The sequence below is a fragment of the Dendrobates tinctorius genome, unplaced genomic scaffold (assembly GCF_039654945.1).
Source record: "Dendrobates tinctorius isolate UK_male_01 unplaced genomic scaffold, ASM3965494v1 ptg000189l, whole genome shotgun sequence".
NCBI lineage: Eukaryota > Metazoa > Chordata > Amphibia > Anura > Dendrobatidae > Dendrobates > Dendrobates tinctorius.
The window spans coordinates 6,658,481-6,679,909 of record NW_027361856.1 but is presented as its reverse complement, the minus strand read 5'-3'; the positions used below and the strand labels follow the sequence as shown (position 1 = coordinate 6,679,909).

At 45.2% G+C, this 21,429-nt stretch overlaps 1 protein-coding gene across 1 annotated transcript in view; it reads left to right on the top strand.

The window, feature by feature from the left end:
* The window catches only part of HCN3 (hyperpolarization activated cyclic nucleotide gated potassium channel 3), an 89,037-nt gene extending 72,277 nt beyond the window's left edge, over window positions 1–16,760 (top strand). Inside the window, exons 4-8 of the mRNA XM_073552334.1 lie at window positions 9,950–10,168; window positions 10,253–10,399; window positions 10,485–10,725; window positions 10,863–11,027; window positions 15,623–16,760. Of these exons, the coding sequence (XP_073408435.1) occupies window positions 9,950–10,168; window positions 10,253–10,399; window positions 10,485–10,725; window positions 10,863–11,027; window positions 15,623–16,719 (1,869 nt within the window). The 3' untranslated portion in view covers window positions 16,720–16,760. The remainder of the gene's footprint in view (window positions 1–9,949; window positions 10,169–10,252; window positions 10,400–10,484; window positions 10,726–10,862; window positions 11,028–15,622) is intronic.
* The last annotated feature ends 4,669 nt before the right edge of the window (window positions 16,761–21,429 follow it).

Genomic DNA, 21,429 nt, shown 5'->3' with positions numbered 1-21,429 from the left:
TTTAGTCTAGAAACTTCTGACAACATGTCTCTAAATTTCCAAGGAATACATTTTATTTTTTTTTGCTGACAAAGAAAAATGGTCAAAACTTTTTAAAAAACCCAGTGCTTTCAGACCTCAAATAATGCAAAGAAAACAACTTCACAATCATTTAGAAACAACAATACTAATGTTTTAACTCAGGAAGAGTTCTGAAATCAATATTTTGTGGAATAACCATGATTTTTAAAAACAGCTTTCATGTGTCTTGGCATGCTTGCCACACTGTTTCTGGAGAATGGGCTGCCCATGACAAGATTTTGATGTGGCAGTCTCTTAATTTCCCATTCCGTCTGATCTTCTCTATCTACATAATTCTGAGGACATCCTCCTCCTGTTCCCTGTCTGATCCTTCTCCCCCTCTGTAGACCATCTGCTCTATCTAGATATGTCCAGGACATTTTTGCCTGTTGTCAATCCCAGTTTAGTATACTCTTCAGGGAAGGGGTGGATAAATCTGGATGAACGTTCTTCATAGAGGCTTGTGTTGTGAGTTCATTTTTCCCTTCATCATTGAGGTCTGATGAACTCCCTCCTCTGGTGAAGGAAGGTAGTGAGACTGATTACCAAACACCTGGGCAGCTAGATGATAACTGGGTGGCTGGAATTGAGGACTGGATATAAGGCTGCCGACGCCCTTCTTCCTGGCTGGTGATTTTCCTGCTGGATTCTTGGAGACCAGTCTGATTCCTGCGTCTCAAAGCTAAGTTTTTCTGCTCTGCTTTGTACTCTTCAGTTTTGTTTTTGTTTTGCCTTGTTTTTTGGGAGTTCTGCCATCCCCAGCCGGGGGTGAGCTGAACTCCATTTTTGTCTCTGATCTGTTGATATTTTGCTCTGTCTTCAGAATATACCTGAGTGCTGATATAGTCTTTTGCAGCCTAGCGACTTCAGGGCCAGTTTTTCCTATCAGTCGGTTGGCTCATTTTGATAGGGTTTTTGCGGATGGCAGACAGCAGCTTTCCTATCCTGTCCTATGTAGTTAGCTTGGGCCCCATCATTTGCTCAACCTATCTTTCTATCTGTGTTAGTGTTTTCATCTTGCTTCACCGTCATTATATGTTGGGGGCTGCCTATTGCTTTGGGGTCTGCTCTGGGGCAGTTTAGTTTTTTCCCTTTCTGTCTTTAGGCTATGTAGCTCTCCGGCTATGATCGAGGGGTCTAGGGCACCGTAGGAACCCCCCACGGCTACTGCTAGTTGTTGTGGATAGGTTCAGGGGTCTGCAATCCGATAGATGCCAACCTCTCTGGTTTTTCTGGACTTAGCTGGTATTTTGTTTTTTCCTCCTTCGGTGACTCATCATAACAGAATCACCAGCCACACCGCAGATCCTAGGGTACTCAATAGCAGGAGAGAATTGTAAAAAAAAAAAAAAAAAAAAAAGGTGAAAGTGTCAGAATTTTTTTTTTTTTTTGTGTGCATATTTTTTCCTCTATATCTCTGAGGCCGTAGGGGGAATTTTTCTCTCAATGGAGATGAAGCAATTGTCTGATCATGTGGAGCAGCTCGCTGATGAAGTGCGGGGAATTTCCGCCTATCTTACTCATTCACATGCTGCTGAACCAAAGATCCCTAAGATCGGTCTAAATTCTTGAATTTCAAGAATAATTGTAAATTATTTTTTGCCTTGAAGCCTAACTCGTCGGGGAACTCCGCACAGCAGGTTAAAATTGTCATCTCTTTGCTGCGCGGCGATCCCCAGGATTGGGTGTTTTCTTTGAAACCTGATGATCCTATTCTGAATAATGTGAACGCATTTTTTCAAGCCTTGGGGTTGTTGTATAATGAACCTAATGCTATTGATCGGGCTGAAAATACCCTGTTGGCATTAAGCCAGGGTCGGGATTCGGCAGAGTTGTACTGTCAAAAATTCCGAAAGTGGGCGGTCCTTACTACCTGGAATGATGGTGCCTTGGCAGCCCTCTTTCGGAAGGGTTTGTCAGAAACTGTAAAAGATACTATGGTGGGATATCCTGTTCCCTCTGGTCTTGACGATTCTATGTCATTAGCCATTCAGGTGGATCGGCGTTTACGTGAACGTAAAACTACACGAGAGATGTTGCCACCTGTTGACCAAATGTCTGAACCTATGCAATGTGATAGAGTTTTGTCTAGGGTGCAACGCCAGGAGTTCAGAAGGCGTAATAAGCTGTGTTTTTTTTTGTAGAGATGCCTCGCATATTATTTCTGTCTGCCCTAAACGAGAGAAACGTTGTGTACACACGTTTTCTGTGGATAGTGTTCAACCTAAGTTTCTTCTGGCAATTACTCTGATCTGCTCCCTGTCCACATTTTCCGCCAAGGCTTTTGTGGATTCAGGAGCAGCTCTGAACCTGATGGACTTGGATTTTGCTAAACGTTGTGGATTTCCTATGACACCTCTGCGGACGCCTATCCCTTTGAGGGGTATTGATGCTACTCCTTTGGCGAAGAATAAACCTCAGTTTTGGACCCAGGTGGTAATGCGGGTCGCCCCAGACCATCAAAAAAATTGCAGATTTTTGGTGTTGCATAATTTGCATGATACCATTGTTCTGGGGTTTCCCTGGTTGCAAATCCATAATCCAGTTCTGGATTGAAATCATTGTCTGTGGTGAGTTGGGGTTGTCAGTGTGCCCTTAGTGATGCTCCTGTTTTCTCCACCTCTCCCCAGTCGCATGATGTTCCTGACTATATGGCTGACTTTTATGATGTATTTAGTGAGAATGAGTCTGCGTCTTTGCCTCCTCATAGGAGTTATGACTGTGCAATTGAGCTGAACCCGGGGTGTAAATTCCCCAAGGGTCGGCTTTTCAATTTATCTGTACCCGAGCATGAGGCTATGCGATCCTATATTAAGGAGGCATTGGAGAAGGGTCATATTAGACCATCCTCTTCACCCTTAGGTGCTGGTTTTTTTTTCGTGGCTAAAAAGGATGGTTCATTAAGGCCTTGTATTGACTATAGTGCCCTCAACAAAATTACTGTTAAATATCAGTATCCGTTACCCCTGATTTCTGATCTATTCTCCAGAGTTAAAGGTGCTTGCTGGTTTACCAAGCTTGACCTCAGGGGGGCGTATAATCTTATTCGCATTAAGCATGGGGATGAATGGAAGACGGCGTTTAATACTCCGGAGGGACATTTTGAGTACCTGGTGATGCCTTTTGGGCTCACTAATGCCCCTTCTGTCTTCCAATGCTTCATGAACGATATATTCCGAGACTTTGTGGATAAATTTTTGATTATCTATCTGGATGATATTTTGATCTTCTCCAAGAATTGGGACTCTCATGTGGAACATGTTCGGACTGTGTTCCGGATTTTGAGGGAGAATTCCCTGTATGTCAAGGGATCGAAATGCCTTTTTGGGGTACAGAGGGTTTCATTTTTGGGATTTATTTTGTCTCCGTCAACTATTGAAATGGACCCGGCCAAGGTACAGGCCATTTATGATTGGGTTCAGCCCACTTCTTTGAAGGCCCTCCAGAAGTTTTTGGGTTTTGCTAATTTTTATCGGAAATTTATAGCTAATTTTTCTGGTATTGCCAAGCCATTGACGGATTTGACTAGGAAGGGTGCTGATGTGCTGAATTGGTCTCCGGAGGCTGTCTCTTCCTTTCAGGAGCTGAAGCGAAGATTCACTTCTGCTCCGGTTTTGCGGCAATCTGATGTCTCACTCCTGTTTCAGGTGGAGGTGGACGCTTCTGAGATTGGTGCAGGAGCGGTGTTGTCCCAAAAAGGTCCTGTGACATCTAAAATGAATCCTTGTGCTTTCTTTTCCCGAAAGTTCTCCCCATCCGAACGTAACTATGATGTGGGGAATCGGGAACTGTTGGCCATGAAATGGGCATTTGAGGAGTGGAGACATTGGTTGGAGGGAGCCAAACACCAAGTCGTGGTCCTTACTGACCACAAGAATTTGATTTACCTGGAGTTGGCCAAGCGCTTGAATCCTAGACAGGCTAGGTGGGCCTTGTTTTTCACATGTTTTGATTTTGTGGTCTCTTTTCTTCCGGGCACTAAGAATGTCAAGGCAGACGCCCTCTCTGGGAGTTTCCTTGCTGATTCTCCTGTTGTGACTAAGCCTGCTACCATCTTAGGCGAGGGGGTAGTTCTTTCTGCCATCTCGCCCGATTTGAGACGTGCTCTGGAAGAGTTTCAGGAGGACAAACCTGAGCGTTGTCCCAGTGGAAAGTTGTATGTTCCTGACCAGTGGAGGAAGAGAGTGATGTCTGAAGTTCATTGCTCTGCATTGGCTGGTCATCCAGGTATTTTTGGTACTAGAGATCTGGTGAGTCGGTCTTTTTGGTGGCCCACCTTGTCTCGTGATGTCAGGAATTTTGTGCAGTCCTGTGGGCCTTGCTCCCGGTCTAAACCTTGTTCTCGCTCTAGTGGGTTGTTGATGCCTTTGCCGGTGCCCAGGAGGCCATGGACCCATATTTCAATGGATTTTATCTCTGATATGCCTGTCTCTCAGAGAATGACTGTTATTTGGGTGATTTGTGATAGATTCTCTAAGATGGTCCATCTTGTACCACTCCCTAAGTTGCCATCTTCCTCTGAGTTGGTGCCCTTGTTTTTGCAACAGGTGGTTCGCTTGCACGGGATCCCTGAGAACATTGTATCTGACAGAGGAGTTCAGTTTGTGTCTAGATTTTGGAGGACTTTCTGTTCCAAGCTAGGAATTCAGTTGTCCTTCTCCTCTGCGTTTCACCCTCAGACCAATGGGCAGACGGAGAGAACAAACCAGACTTTGGAGTCGTATTTGAGATGTTTTATTTCTGCCGATCAGGATGATTGGGTTTCATTTTTGCCCTTGGCCGAATTTGCTTTAAATAATAGAGCTAGTTCTGCCACTTTGATGTCACCTTTTTTTTGTAACTTTGGTTTTCACCCTCGATTTTCTTCAGGGCAGGTGGAGCCTTCTGCCTGCCCAGGTGTTGACACTGTGGTGGAGAGAATGCACCAGATCTGGGACCAAGTAGTGGATAAGTTGTCTCTCTCCCAGGAAAAGGCCCAGCGGTTTTCCAACCGGCGTAGGACCGTTGGTCCCCAGTTTAAGGTGGGTGATATGGTTTGGTTGTCATCAAAAAATATTGCTATGAAGGTGGCTTCTCCTAAGTTTAAGCCTAGATTTATTGGACCTTACAAGATTTTGGAGATTATTAATCCAGTCTTTTGGTTGGCTCTTCCTGTCACATTTAAAATTCATAATGTGTTTCATAAGTCCTTGTTGAAGAGGTTTGTTGAACCAGTAGTTCCTGTGGTGGCACCTTCTGACCCTATATTGGTTGAAGGTAACATGGAATATGAGGTAGAGAAGATACTGGATTCCCGTCTGGCTAGACGGAGACTCCAGTATTTGGTAAGTGGAAGGGTTATGGTCAGGAGGATAATTCCTGGGTCTCTGCTTCTGATATTCATGCCGAAAGATTGGTGCGTGCCTTTCATCGGGCTCACCCGGATCGCCCTGGTGGCATGGATGAGGGTTCGGTGACCCCTCCTCAAGGGGGAGGTGCTGTTGTGAGTTCATTTTTCCCTTCATCATTGAGGTCTGATGAACTCCCTCCTCTGGTGAAGGAAGGTAGTGAGACTGATTACCAAACACCTGGGCAGCTAGATGATAACTGGGTGGCTGGAATTGAGGACTGGATATAAGGCTGCCGACGCCCTTCTTCCTGGCTGGTGATTTTCCTGCTGGATTCTTGGAGATCAGTCTGATTCCTGCGTCTCAAAGCTAAGTTTTTTCTGCTCTGCTTTGTACTCTTCAGTTTTGTTTTTGTTTTGCCTTGTTTTTTGGGAGTTCTGCCATCCCCGGCCGGGGGTGAGCTGAACTCCATTTTTGTCTCTGATCTGTTGATATTTTGCTCTGTCTTCAGAATATACCTGAGTGCTGATATAGTCTTTTGAAGCCTAGTGACTTCAGGGCCAGTTTTTCCTATCAGTCGGTTGGCTCATTTTGATAGGGTTTCTGCGGATGGCAGACAGCAGCTTTCCTATCCTGTCCTATGTAGTTAGCTTGGGCCCCATCATTTGCTCAACCTATCTTTCTATCTGTGTTAGTGTTTTCATCTTGCTTCACCGTCATTATATGTTGGGGGCTGCCTATTGCTTTGGGGTCTGCTCTGGGGCAGTTTAGTTTTTTTCCCTTTCTGTCTTTAGGCTATGTAGCTCTCCGGCTGTGATCGAGGGGTCTAGGGCACCGTAGGAACCCCCCACGGCTACTGCTCGTTGTTGTGGATAGGTTCAGGGGTCTGCAATCCGATAGATGCCAACCTCTCTGGTTTTTCTGGACTTAGCTGGTATTTTGTTTTTTCCTCCTTCGGTGACTCATCATAACAGGCTTGAAGATTACCAGGGTTGACAATCATCCATAGATTTTGTGGATAGGCATTAAAAATCCATCACTATTTTTCCAGCATGACATTATTTTTGCTGGGGCTGGTAGTTCAGGTTATTGTGATGGCCGAACACATTCAGAGACATGGGAATCTCCGAAACATATTTTAGGATTTCTGACACAGATGAGGTGATCTCCGCATTGTCAGTGACTGAGTGTCCTCTCCAGAGAGTAAATTATCGGCCTCATTATTACATTACAGCTGAGGCTCAGTAGTGACGAGCAGATCTTGAGCCGAGGCAGGTAGCACGTCCACCTGACACTGCGCAGTGTCACCCACATTATGAGCTTTCGACTTCCATGTCACCCTGCAGAACACTCACATCTGATTTGTATATATCCCTTCCTCATATTACTTCTGTTACTCCAAGATGTTCATTCTGCTATTTCTGATGCCCGCCCATGTATTACCTGGCCTGGTACCTCTATCCGAGCTTCCATGCTGGTTTCCACCTTGGTGTGTAGGGACAGAGGTGAAGCAGCGCATATGTCAGTAGCTTGGAGGATTCCCATTCAAAGTAAAACATAACCTTTAATAATTCATTAAAACCTGAGACATCACATAAACAATACATAAACAGACATAATAGTGCTCGTGCGTATCAGTGTTCATTTAAAAAATGGTTCGGTCTCCCCATTAATCATGGACAGAGACGCCCCGGCGTATTTTTCAGAGGTCCCCTGCCGGGTATTCGGGTCCATATAGCAGCACAAGACAGCATGTGGAAAAGGAGGTTAATAGGGTTACAGGTGTGCAGTTTTCCCGATCCTCCCTGTCGTGCCCAGGTATTACTACTGCCCTTACAAGGACAGGCCCCAAATGAACCCTATAGTGTCACCCCCAGTCGTCAGAAGGGGTATTTGCTCCCTACACGTTTCCTCCCCAATAGCAGGGATTCATCAGGAGAGTTATACAAATAGATATAAAGGGGTTTGAATATATTTGTCCATTATGAAAAAGAGAAGTCCCCGCAATGGCCGAGTGCCTCAACTAGCAGAGTGACTGTCCCTATCACTGCCAAAAAGTAAGTGGTGAGGCAGCGCATACCCTGACACAGACTACATCATATATTGCACACACCATTTACCTGCAGACCATTAATGGATGCGTTTTGCAGCTTCCCAGAGGTTTAGCCCATTACATGTCATGTACGTATGGAGATCTCTTCTCTAACTGCAAGTGAATTGTTTGCCTGAGCATGCCAACTGCATGCCCCAGGAGATCGCCAGCTGCTGTATCATGTGCAGGAGTATGCTATGGCTGCATGCATTGGATGGAGGGTGCAAGAGGCAAATAACCGCAGCATGTGATACTCATGTATCAGACAGCAGTGCATGCCTAGTACCTCTATGTAACAGAGGAGCATGCCCTGAAGAGTGAAGCCCTGTGTGCATAAGGTAGGAGGGGAATGGTGTCCAACACATCCACACTGCAATACCAGAGAAAATATGACTACGTTTTTCTCTCATCACCCATCCCTCCTATTCCATCAGTCATTACCTTGCCTCTTACTCATCTCTCCTATCCACCACCCTTCTTAAAATTCATTTCTTCTCCTGTCCATCATCCTTCCTCTTATTACCCTCCTATTCCATCAGTCATTACCCTGCCTCTTACTCTTCTTGTCCACCATCCTTTCTTTCACCCATTCCTTCTATCCCATCAGCCATTACCCTGCCTCTTACCCATCCCTCCTCCTGTCATTAAGCTGCCTTACTCATCCCTCCTATCCCATCAGTCATTAAACTGTCTCTTAATCATCCCTCCTCCTGTCCACCACCCTTCCTCCGATCAGTCATTACACTGCCTACTCAACCCTCCTCCTGTCCACCACCCTTCCTCCCATCACTCATCCCTCCTATCCCATCAGCCATTACCCTCCCTCGTACTCATTCCTCCTGTCCATCACCCTTCCTCCTATCCCGTCAGTACCTTCAGTACCTTGCCTCTTACTCATCCCTCCTCCTTTCCACCTTCCCTCCTATGCCATCAGTCATTACGCTGCCTCTTATTCATCACTCCTCCTATCACCCATCCCTCTATCTCAATCAGTCATTACCCCGACTTAGTCATCCCTCCTACTGTCCACCACCCTTCCTCCCATCACTTATCCCTCCTATCCCATCAGCCATTACCCTCCCTCGTACTCATTCCTCCTGTCCATCATGCCTCCTATCCCATAACTCATCCCTCCTATCCCATCAGCCATTACCCTCCCTCATACTCATTCCTCCTGTCCACCACCCTTCCTCCTATCCCATCAGTCAGCACCTTGTCTCTTACTCATCTCTCCTCCTGTTCACCATCCCTCCTGTCCCATCAGTCATTACGCTGCCTTACTCATCACTCCTCCTATCACCCATTCCTCTGTCTCAGTCATTACCCCAACTCTTACTCTTCCCTCCTACTGTCCACCACCCTTCCTCCTATCCCATCAGCCATTACCCTGTCATTCCTCCTCCTGTACACCATCACTTATCCATCCTATCATTTATCCCTCACTGCTCCTTTATCCTGTCACTCATCCCTTCTATCACTCATCGATTACTCTTGGCTTCCTAATTTGGCAGTAGAGTATGGCAAGAGACACGCTGATGGCTGGTGAGGTCTTGGTATTAGCATGACAGTTTTGGTACATTAGCATGTAGGCAGTGGCATAGCGTGGAGAGGATGGGCACAAAGGCAGCTGCCTTGCGCATCAAATTGTACAGGATGCTACATTTTGACCATCACTTCCCCACTTCTCCTTCTTGGAGCGTCACGGAGCTGCAGTTAGTGCTTGGCCAGCGACTTTGATGAGTAAAAAAAAAAGAGTGTAGCACTCAAGTTAACTTTGACTTGGCATGCAGCACTCTGCATAGGCAGTGATGGAGATTATAAAGGCAGCAATGTGCTCTCCCATCGGTCCCTGCCTCTCCACTCACTTATAATTTTGTGAGAAAATAAACAGAGACGTGTTGGGGGAACAGTCTCAAATTTAAAGTGTCCATTGTAAAAATACGCCTCAAAACTACCCACTAATGTAATAAATTAAGCTTTTACATACTTTGTGTAACCCACAGGGATAGTTTTAGGAATAGGTTAGGGTTCAGACTAGATATAGGCTAGGGACAGGTTTAGAGTAATAAAACGGTACATTTAAAATATAAGAAAGTTCTATCAACGTAGAACAAATTTTATGCTGAATTTCAGAAAAAGCAGAACATTGCTGGAAAATAAAATACAGTCAATGTGATTGGGTCATAAGGGGTTTAGTACCAGACTGATGGAAAGACTCAGGGAGCACTAGTGGTCCACTAGTTAGGAAGCACAAAATTGTTTTACCCTGGTTGCTGGCAGCCCACATTACGTCACTGCCTGTATGTTCACACCTGTCTTTAGCATGTAACACAAGTATGGTGAAGCCTAGCTATATATGATGGTCACATGCCTGACTCCCACAATGCATCTGGAGAGGGTGTAGATTTTGGGTCTGTCTGTACTGACATTGTCTGGTCCTCTCTCTTACATCACGTCTTTTCTTCACCAGAATGAGTCTTGGGGCAAGCAATACTCCCACGCGCTGTTCAAGGCCATGAGCCACATGCTATGCATTGGGTACGGGCAGCAGGCCCCCGAAGGAATGACCGATGTGTGGCTGACCATGCTCAGTATGATTGTGGGGGCCACGTGTTATGCCATGTTTATTGGTCACGCCACAGCCCTCATCCAATCTTTAGACTCGTCTCGCCGTCAGTACCAGGAGAAGGTGAGAACATTCAGTAACCTGTGACACAGGTTTGAAAGGTATGATGTCAGCCAATGCGTCATACCTGTGCTCTGTTTCCTACAGTATAAGCAGGTGGAGCAGTACATGTCCTTCCACAAGCTACCGCCCGACACACGACAGAGAATTCACGAGTATTACGAGCATCGCTACCAGGGCAAAATGTTTGATGAGGAGAACATTCTAGGAGAACTCAGCGAGCCGCTCCGAGAAGTAAGTCTGGTCATTACTACCCCATTCTCTGCACTCCCACCCCAACCTCCTCTGAGCCATCTTATATTTCTTTTTACTACTTAAGGAGATCGTAAACTTTAATTGTCGGAACCTCGTGGCCAATATGCCTCTCTTCGCCAATGCTGACCCAAACTTTGTGACCGCCATGCTAACTAAGCTTCGCTTCGAGGTTTTCCAGCCCGCCGATTACATCATTCGAGAGGGTACAGTAGGGAAGAAGATGTACTTCATCCAACATGGAGTGGTCAGCATACTGACACGAGGCAGCAAGGAGACCAAGCTCTCCGATGGCTCTTACTTTGGAGGTTAGTCTTCACGTAGACGTCCAAAACCCTCATACCTAACAATACAAATGTGACAAGAGCCTTGTCTTCATCACTGGTAACATGTACATGATTTGTACGCATCTCCCTATGTTATATACATGGCTGCTGTCTTGTAGAGATCTGCCTACTGACACGTGGACGCCGGACGGCCAGTGTACGCGCTGACACTTACTGTCGCCTCTACTCCCTATCTGTGGACAACTTCAATGAAGTCCTGGAGGAATATCCAATGATGCGTCGAGCATTTGAGACTGTGGCCATGGATCGGCTGGACAGGATAGGTGGGTAGAGAGAAGACGAGCAGCATATAACGGCCAATGTTTTTTTCTAGTCATTTTCTTCAGTCAATTCAATAGAGATGGTTAAACACCTTAGCCTAAAAATGCCACCAATTTCTCAGGATCGTTTGCACTTATGAAAAATAAGCCACTGTCAGAGGGGGCAGAGAAATATGGAGATTTGTGGGGGAAAGGGACAGAAAAGTCTGGAGATACCGAGGTTGAGGCGAATGAGTCTGGAGCTACCGAGGTGGAGGCTGGCAAGTCTGGAGATACCAGGATACTGGGGGGGGGGGGACTAGCCTGGAGACAGAGGGGAAGGCGGGCAAGTCTAGAGATACCGAAGGGGGGCAGACTAATAGACTAATCTGAAGATACATGGGGGAGCCAGACAAGTCTTAAATACCTTGCAAGGGAGTCTGAAGACACTGAGTGGAAGCAGATGAGTCTAAAGCTATCAAGGGAAAGCAGGCAAGTTTGGAGATAATGGGGACAGATGAGTCTGAAGATACATTTGGGGGACAGACGAGTCTGGAGATATCGAGGGGGAGGCGGACGAGTCTGGAGATACCGATTGGGAGGTGGATGAGTCTGGAGAGTTAGAGGAGGATAGGCGAGTCTGGAGATACAGAGGTTTTGAGGTGACAGAGCAGTCTTGAAAAGGCGGCCATATGGAGTCTGAAGTCATGTGGAGCTATCGAGGTGTCTGGAGAGGAGACAGAAGTCTAAAGGGGAACAGAAACGTGCATGTTAGGCCAGATACTACACATTTATGGAGTGCTAGGGAGTAATAGTCAACAGGCTTTGAAGAAGTCATGGGTGTGTCATGTCCTGATGCGACTCCTGGAGGATCTGGGATCAGAAGGTCACAAGGTTTAATAGATCGCAGGTCCTCTTTAGTATCGGTTTATCATTTATCTTGAATTGTAGTGGATTTACTTTTGTTTGGTTGTGAAAGGGTGAAGTACCCTTTATCTTCTGGCTGTGAACTTGGAGCTTGAGCTCTCAGCTGCAGCACCTTATGAATACTCCCTTCCACTATATAAATCCACTGCCAGCTTCATTCCTTCACGTTATAGTTCATCTGTACCGACCTCTTTGGAGGAGCCTGTCTCTGGAGAAGCTGTGGAGTTTGTTCCTGGTGCAGCAAAGAACGGAATGAAAGGTTTGTGGATGGTTTCTGCGCTTGCTGACAGTTAATGTGACGTTCAGCTCTGGCAAAAATTAAGAGACCACTGCAAAATGTTCAGTTTGTCTGATTTTTCTCTTTATAGGTATATTTTTGAGTAAAATGTAAGTTTTATTCTACAAACTTCTGACAACATGTCTCCGAATTTCCAAGCAATGAATTTTGTATTTTTTTTCTAAAAATTTAAGAAATGGTCAAAATTAAATAACAGAACCAGTGCTTTCAGACCTCAAATAATGCAAAAAAAACCAAGTTCAAAATCATTTAGAAGCAACAATACTAATGTTTTAACTCAGGAAGAGTTCAGAAATCAATATTTTGTGGAATAACCATGATTTTTAATCACAACTTTCATGCGTCTTGGCATGATTTCCACCAGTCTTTCACACTACTCCTGGTGCAAAAATTAAAGTTTTTCTTTGGTGGCTTGTGACTATCCGTCATCCTCTTGATTACATTCCAAAGGTTTTCAGTGGAGTTCACGTCTGGAGATTGGGCTGCTCATGACAGGCTTTTGATGTGGTGGTCTCTTAATTTTTGCCAGAGCTGTATATCCCAAGATACAAGACGAAATGGTGGTTTATTCTATACGCGTTTCAAAGTACAAATGACTTCTTCATCAAGAAAGACCACAAGTATACCTCAGGTATACTTGTAGTCTTTCCTGATGAAGAAGTCATTTGACCTTTGAAACGCGTATAGAATAAACCACCATTTCATCTTATATCCTGGGATATACGTCTCATTAACTTTTGAAAAGCGCAGAAACCATCCACAAACCTTACCTTCCATCCTTTGATGTCTTACGGTTAGTTGCTGACCCGTGGATCTGCTGCAGCTGAAATTCCATTTGACATGCTTTTTGAATGTCTAGAAGGTGAGTGCAATATTTTACCGCGCCTGTCATATCTCTCGTATAAGACACAATTTTTGCGCTGATCTCTCCTACAGCTCTGTGATTATTCCTGGTGCAGCAGTGAAGTTTCCTGTTCGTGAAGTAGAGGAGTGCTATTTGTTGTGTCTTTTCCCATTGATTGTCGTACCTCCTCGTGTTGTATTTTTGTAGTAGTGGGACTAGTATCTTGCTGGCCTAAGCAATAGACAGGATAAGTTCAGGGCCAGCGAGGGTCTAGGCACTTGATCGCACACGATGGGAAAGGAACAGTCTAGGGATAATAGTGAGTGCAGGGATCACACTCAAGTTTATAATTGGGAGGTCACCCCTCTCGCTGTTGCCAGGGTCTTCCTTGTACATCTTCCTGGATGTTCTGCTGCACACTGGGTGTCCTCTAGCCCCCAGCGTGTCAGAAGGTGTGTTGTAAAGTTAAAGAGGACATATCGCTTGAGAAACCTAAAAAGTGACTAGATAAAATTATAAGATTCTCTTCTCCGGGAGGTGCCAGCTGTGAGGGGGAGACAATTCTACACAGAGCCTGGAAGGCGAAGTGAAGCTTTGTGCTCAAATTTGGTAGTTTGTCCAGTTTCACCATTCTGTCGACTCACTGGTCCACAGAGAATAATGGTAGAAATGAATCGGCAATTTTACTCATATATTCTCAGAGAAAGAATCACAAACATGTTGAATGAATTCACTAATGCATTGAAATGGGCAATGAATTAGCAAAATTGAACCAGTGAAGTGCAAACCAGGAAAAATTCGGCAAACATGGCTCTCACCTCCAGCCAGGAGCCGGAACTTTACCCAGAATACTGTTATTTATCAACCATGTAATAAGAAGTGACTGAATATGATGAAGCCCAGATAGAAGAGGACAAAGCTGCTTGTAAAGGATTCACATTAAGGAGGGAGAGGTGGAAAGTCAGCTTAACAAGAAAGTGGCAGCAAGACCAGCTGGTAGATTCAAGCAGAGCAGCCCTGGGACTGCTGAATAGCAAAGCAGAGAGAGGAAGTCCAGCAAGGCAGCAGGTATGTGAGATAAAATCCATGATTTATTAGGTACTTTAAAACAGTAGCAGGTCCTCCAGTAGCATAATGACCTACAGCGGTTTCGGCTTTCAAAGTTATGCTACTGGAGGAACTGCCACTGTTTTAAAGTACCTAATAAATCATGGATTTTATCTCTCACATACCTGCTGCCTGGAATTCTTTTCTCTCTGCCTTGTAAAGGGTTAACCTGAGTCACTACATACACACACATTTACAGAGGAAAATCCGTGACAGGTTTTACCTATGTTGCTGCTTCTCCGCCTGAAACCACAGGACTTCACCTTGCATTGCTAGCTGCAGCAGTAAGATAATGGCACAGTTCATCCATGTTTCTGTGTTGCACACGCCATATCTCCAGCCACCGGCATCTCCCAGTTCAGGAGCAGGAAGTCTCTCACTGTTGTCACAATAGTCAGACAGTGCACAGACGTTGGTCTCACTTTTTTAAAGGCTTTTATAACTAATTTTGACAGATAATTTTTAATTTTTGTAATTAGATTTAGTATATTTTGCAATGTTTTTATATTTTTGTCTCATTTCACTTCATGAATTTTTACAGGTGATGGGTCCTCTTTCAGACATGAGTGCACATAGTAAGTGTGTGCATTTATATGGTGGGGGTAGGAGAATTGTATTGTAAGGTACACAACTCTACAGAAATTAAATGTATAAATTAAATGTATTTGGAAAGGTCCTACCATCTGAAGATCTGTGCACTCCAGCAATGAACAGCTAGAAATATTTACACCTCATTATTACTTTTAATGAGTCCCTATTTATCTTTCCTCTCGTCTGAAAGTACTCAGTCAGTCCTCCATACTCATCAGTCCTTGGTCATGTCTCACCAGTCCTAGCAAGTCTTTGATCACTCATCATCAGTAGCCTCCCACCATTAAACCTCCCTTCGAATTACCCACATCAGTCCTTGGTCATTCTACATCAATCCGCACTATTTAATAGTCCTTCTCTTTCACCATTGTTTCTCATCAATCCTCCCTCTTCAGAACTTGGTCACCCCTCATCAGTTTTTGGTTACTCCTTGTACTTCATCATAATTCATTTTCATGCAACTGCATTCGTAGACATTCATCGCTTCTCATCAGTCCTGACTCCCCACCAGGGTTTGGTCACTACTATGTCCTTATCATTTCCCCTTCACAATCTGGTTACTTTCTCCTCTTCAGTCCACATCACCACTTCTATTAATCTACATGTGAATCTTTTATCATCCCGTCTCTACACACAGCCCTGTAGATCTGAATCATGCTGCCTAGGTCTCTTCTCACCACTTCATACATCAGCACCCCTACCCGCTTGTTGGTTCCTTGTGTCCCCAGCTGCCTCCATCTTGAGTCCTTGATGAGCTTTGTCCCATACCTTGTCTGTGGTACGTTTTTCCCCTAGTCAGTCCTAGCTGACCCCAGCATCACATTCCTTTCCTTGTGTCCATCTCCCCCTCAGGTAAGAAGAACTCCATTTTACTACGTAAACGTGCGGAGAACAGCATGGGATCGGTGAATAATGAGATAATTCAGCAGATTGTGAAGCACGATCAGGACATGGCCCATAACATCCAGGATCTGCAGTCTCTGGGGACTATGAGGGATTCAGCCCTTAATAAGACTCTCATCTGGGAGCCTTTGGTTCATGCACCTCTTCAAACTGCAGCAGCTACCACAAATGTTGCCATTGCATTGACACATCAACAGAACCTTCAGACTCATGTCTTCCTCCCACCACTTTCTTTGCCCGAGACTGCATATGCAAGCCGCCAGGCAAGAAGGTCCCAGCCCAATATTTGGGGCTCCCGCACCGCTTCTGTAAGTTCTCCTTCTGGTGCACATTCTCACTTACAGACACCAGTTGGTAAATCTCCTTCTTCTCCATGTGCTGTCCAAAAGCAAAGTGTGACAGTGCCTCCTCCTCGGATGTGCCAAATTCAGAGAGTGGATTCTCCTGTCCTTGCAAAACCACTGATGGCCTCACAAGTGCAATTGTCCAGATCGCGTGGAACGTCTGCTTCTACTTCTGTTTTACAGCAGTCGACAGGACCCACAAGCTCTCATGCAATCGTAGGACCACTTTCTGGGAGGACTCTACACTACAGTCTGTCCAGAGCAACTGGTTCTCATCTTTCCTTACTCATGCAGCAAGCAGTCAGTTCCCCCCAGCATCTGGTCAAACACAAGAGCATACAAGGACTTCCTATTGGCAGACTGTCAAAGGATGTCCGTCTTCTCTCAGCTTCTCAGCCCTCACTGCCAAACAAGGTATTCCAACAGCCAGATAGTGCTGCATCTCCACGTGCATCAGACTCACCCAGAGATTTGAGCAATAAATCCTCCCCATCTATACTGCTGCCCAAACCACCTACATCATCTTCTAGTACTCAGCCAGTGCCTTCAGGGTCTCTTCCCATGTCTGGATCTTCAGTCAGTAGCACAGTTGCTCCACAGTCACCTGCTATGTCTCGACAGACCACAGCATCACGAAAGGGATCAGTAGCCTTCAGCCCTGATGTGGATGTTGGGAAACCCAAACTACCATCGAACATGTGAAGGCCTTATCCACAAAAGCAACATAAAACCCATAACTTCTTGTACTGATGCAACAGGCCAGAACATACCCCGTCCCTGACTATGCCCAGGGTTAAAGTGGCCTAAGCCACAGTATACCCCAGGTACAGTGGGGCAAAAAAGTATTTAGTCAGTCAGCAATAGTGCAAGTTCCACCACTTAAAAAGATGAGAGGCGTCTGTAATTTACATCATAGGTAGACCTCAACTATGGGAGACAAACTGAGAAAAAAAAATCCAGAAAATCACATTGTCTGTTTTTTTTTTTCATTTTATTTGCATATTATGGTGGAAAATAAGTATTTGGTCAGAAACAAAATTTCATCTCAATACTTTGTGATATATCCTTTGTTGGCAATGACAGAGGTCAAACGTTTTCTATAAGTCTTCACTAGGTTGCCACACACTGTTGTTGGTATGTTGGCCCATTCCTCCATGCAGATCTCCTCTAGAGCAGTGATGTTTTTGGCTTTTCGCTTGGCAACACAGACTTTCAACTCCCTCCAAAGGTTTTCTATAGGGTTGAGATCTGGAGACTGGCTAGGCCACTCCAGGACCTTGAAATGCTTCTTACGAAGCCACTCCTTCGTTGCCCTGGTGGTGTGCTTTGGATCATTGTCATGTTGAAAGACCCAGCCACGTTTCATCTTCAATGCCCTTGCTGATGGAAGGAGGTTTGCACTCAAAATCTCACGATACATGGCCCCATTCATTCTTTCATGTACCCGGATCAGTCGTCCTGGCCCCTTTGCAGAGAAACAGCCCCAAAGCATGATGTTTCCACCACCATGCTTTACAGTAGGTATGGTGTTTGATGGATGCAACTCAGTATTCTTTTTCCTCCAAACACGACAAGTTGTGTTTCTACCAAACAGTTCCAGTTTGGTTTCATCAGACCATAGGACATTCTCCCAAAACTCCTCTGGATCATCCAAATGCTCTCTAGCAAACTTCAGACGGGCCCGGACATGTACAGGCTTAAGCAGTGGGACACATCTGGCACTGCAGGATCTGAGTCCATGGTGGCGTAGTGTGTTACTTATGGTAGGCCTTGTTACATTGGTCCCAGCTCTCTGCAGTTCATTCACTAGGTCCCCCCCGCGTGGTTCTGGGATTTTTGCTCACCGTTCTTGTGATCATTCTGACCCCACGGGGTGGGATTTTGCGTGGAGCACCAGATCGAGGGAGATTATCAGTGGTCTTGTATGTCTTCCATTTTCTAATTATTGCTCCCACAGTTGATTTCTTCACTCCAAGCTGGTTGGCTATTGCAGATTCAGTCTTCCCAGCCTGGTGCAGGGCTACAATTTTGTTTCTGGTGTCCTTTGACAGCTCTTTGGTCTTCACCATAGTGGAGTTTGGAGTCAGACTGTTTGAGGGTGTGCACAGGTGTCTTTTTATACAGATAACAAGTTTAAACAGGTGCCATTACTACAGGTAATGAGTGGAGGAAAGAGGAGACTCTTAAAGAAGTTACAGGTCTGTGAGAGCCAGAAATCTTGTTTGCTTGTTTCTGACCAAATACTTATTTTCCACCATAATATGCAAATAAAATGAAAAAAAAAACAGACAATGTGATTTTCTGGATTTTTTTTTCTCAGTTTGTCTCCCATAGTTGAGGTCTAGCTATGATGTAAATTACAGACGCCTCTCATCTTTTTAAGTGGTGGAACTTGCACTATTGCTGACTGACTAAATACTTTTTTGCCCCACTGTATATTCTGGCCGACGCCACATTACACCCCTCCAGGCCAGAATATACCCCCTGCCCGGGGGGTGTAAAATAGCCTGGGCTAGACTATGCCCTAGGTTAAAGTGGCCTAGGCCAAAGTATACCCCGGGTATATTCTAGCCTAGGCTAAACTATATCCCTCCAAGCCCAAATATTGGTGTGTTTTTCCCGCTATAGTTCTACAGAATAACTACAAAGACACAACGTAGGGCTACACTAATAGTATGTATTGGAGTTGCATTACAGTGACAGTAGATGGCGCTGTTCCATCAGTGCATAGTTAATATTATGTTGTATTGTAACTTGGTACTTACGTTTCTCTTTGCGCTCTATAATATGCACTCATTTCTCCAGTGTGAGTTCTTCTATACTAATAAGATATGTCATTTGGGTAGGTGAGCAGGAAAAACACCAATTTTCAGGCTTGGAGGGGTATAGTTTAGGCTAGGCTACAATAAACCCTGGGTATACTCTGGCCTAGGCCACTTTATCCCCGGGCATAGTCTGGCCAGGCTATTTTACACCCCCAGGGGATATATTCTGGCCTGGAGGGGAATAATGTGGACTAGGCCAGAATATACCCCAGGGTATACTTTGGCCTAGGCCAGAATATATCTCGGGTATACGCTGGCCTAGGCCACTTTAACCCTGGGCATAGTCTGGGATGGGGTATATTCTGGCCTGTTACATCAGGTCCAACATGAAAAAATATCCTGATCCAGAAGTATGGAAACAAGGGTGCTGAAAACGGTGTTCAAACAAGCGCTGAACAAGCTGGGAACAAATGAATGATGAGGCAATGAGGTACAAGTACTGTCCCTAAAGATGCCTGCATAACGACGCCCATGCACACAAAAGGTAGCCAAAACTGCTAACTTTGAATATTAGGTCGACCATCATTATGATATATGCAAGTGATCGATCATTCCTTTGTAGTAGACGCTAGCCTGTCTGCCAAAAATGTGATGTCGGGCAAGTTTTTGTCTGGTTTCAGATGAAAATATAAGCATATGGCACTATCGAACAAATGTGGCTGAATGATTGCCACCTTGATAGTAGATCCAATGGACCAGTGATCAGATACCTTGTGGCCACTCATGGTCCTGTGTGTATAGCCAGCTTTAGAACCACACTCTGGAGTCATATACATAGACCATCGTCATCAAAGGCAGATATCGTTAGTTAGACTCAGCTTGCCTTACACACAACATAGCTTTATTATGAAGAATGAGATCTTTTTTGGATCCTTATTTCCTCAATGCTTGTTCCAGGCAACCATGAGAGGACAATGACAGCCTGGTGGAGGCCTCGTAAGTCTGATTGCTTGTATGAACATGCTCGATACCGATCATTCCTATGTAATACTGGCATTAGACAGATGACATTCTCATGGACAGAGCCGAGTGATTCACGCTGCACAAGACTTCCCTGGGTGTGACAATAATAAATATATTACACAATACAAATGCTCCGTCTCTGACAATGTCCTTTATTAAACCACTTTAAAGGGATTGAACAAAATGAAAATCCAGCAGGTAAGTGACGATATACCAGACATGGTCCTCATGTGACAGGAACATCCCTGTGTGATGAGGAACTATTTCCTGAGAGAAAAAGTCAACTGCCATGCAACATCAGAAGACATGTCTGCAGCCATATAAACAGATGATCCTTACCAATCCGTGATTAGCACTGCATCTGAAGTAATGGAAATGATCCATCCCGACCAGGCGATTGTTCACCACAAAGCGTAACCGTGCCTTTGCCAAACAATCTGTTGTGAAAATGAGCGCAACTAGTCCATCCCTGCAGACAATCACAATAACTGGTCTATTCTGACCAAACACTCATTACAGAGAGCACAACTGGTCCATCTCGACCAGACGCTTGTTCACTACAAAGCGTGACCATCTATCCTGACCAGATGACTGTTAGCCACAAAGCATAACCAATGCATCCCGACTAGACGATTGTTCACCACAAAGCGTAACCTACCCATTCTTACTAGACAACTGTTCACCACAAAGCATAACAGGTCCTTTGCCAAACAATCTGTTGTAAAACGGAGCATAACCGGTCCATCCCTTCAGACAATGTTATCACACATAGCGTAAGCAGTTCACCCCGACCAATCTGTCATCACACTGAGTGTAACTGGTCCATCCTGACCAGACAGTTAAAGGGGGCTTTACACATAGCGATATCGCTAGCAATATTGCTAAAGCGTCTCCGATTTTGTGGCGCAGCAGCGATATCGCTACATGTGATACTTACCTCCGACCGGCTCCCCCACTGGCTATGGCTGATTGCGCGAGATCGTCCTGGGCCGTTTCTCGTCGGCGGCTTCCTGCTGGTGCCGACGAGCAACGCGTGGACGCGGGCGGAGGACGTCATCGCTGCGTCTGACAGGTAACGACCGCTGCTGTGTCGCTGGTGAGATCTGCCTGTTTGGCAGCTCACTAGCGACCATTTAGCGATGCACCAGCGATCCTGACCGGGTCATATCGTGGTCGGGATCGCTGGTGCATCGCTAAATGTAACGGGGCCCCATCACACAGAGCATAACCATATAGACAAAAGAGAGAGCAGCATCCAATCCGGGTGAAAAAAGTGACCATAAATTTATTCTGCCATTACCAAATACAACGTTTCGGCCATGTTGTGGCCTTTTTCAAGTAGTTGAAAAAGGCCACAACATGGCCGAAACGTTGTATTTGGTAATGGCAGAATAAATTTATGGTCACTTTTTTTTTACCCGGATTGGAAGCTGCTCTCTCTTTTGTCTATATGGATTTTTCTGTTCATCTGGGTTCCTGAACTTGGAGCGTGCATCCTCAATATCCCTGCTGTGCTGTCGGCTGTCTTTTTATATACAGAGCATAACCAGTCTATTGCGAACAGAGAATCTGTCATCACACTGTGCGTAACCGGTCCATCCCGACCACACAATCTGTCATCACA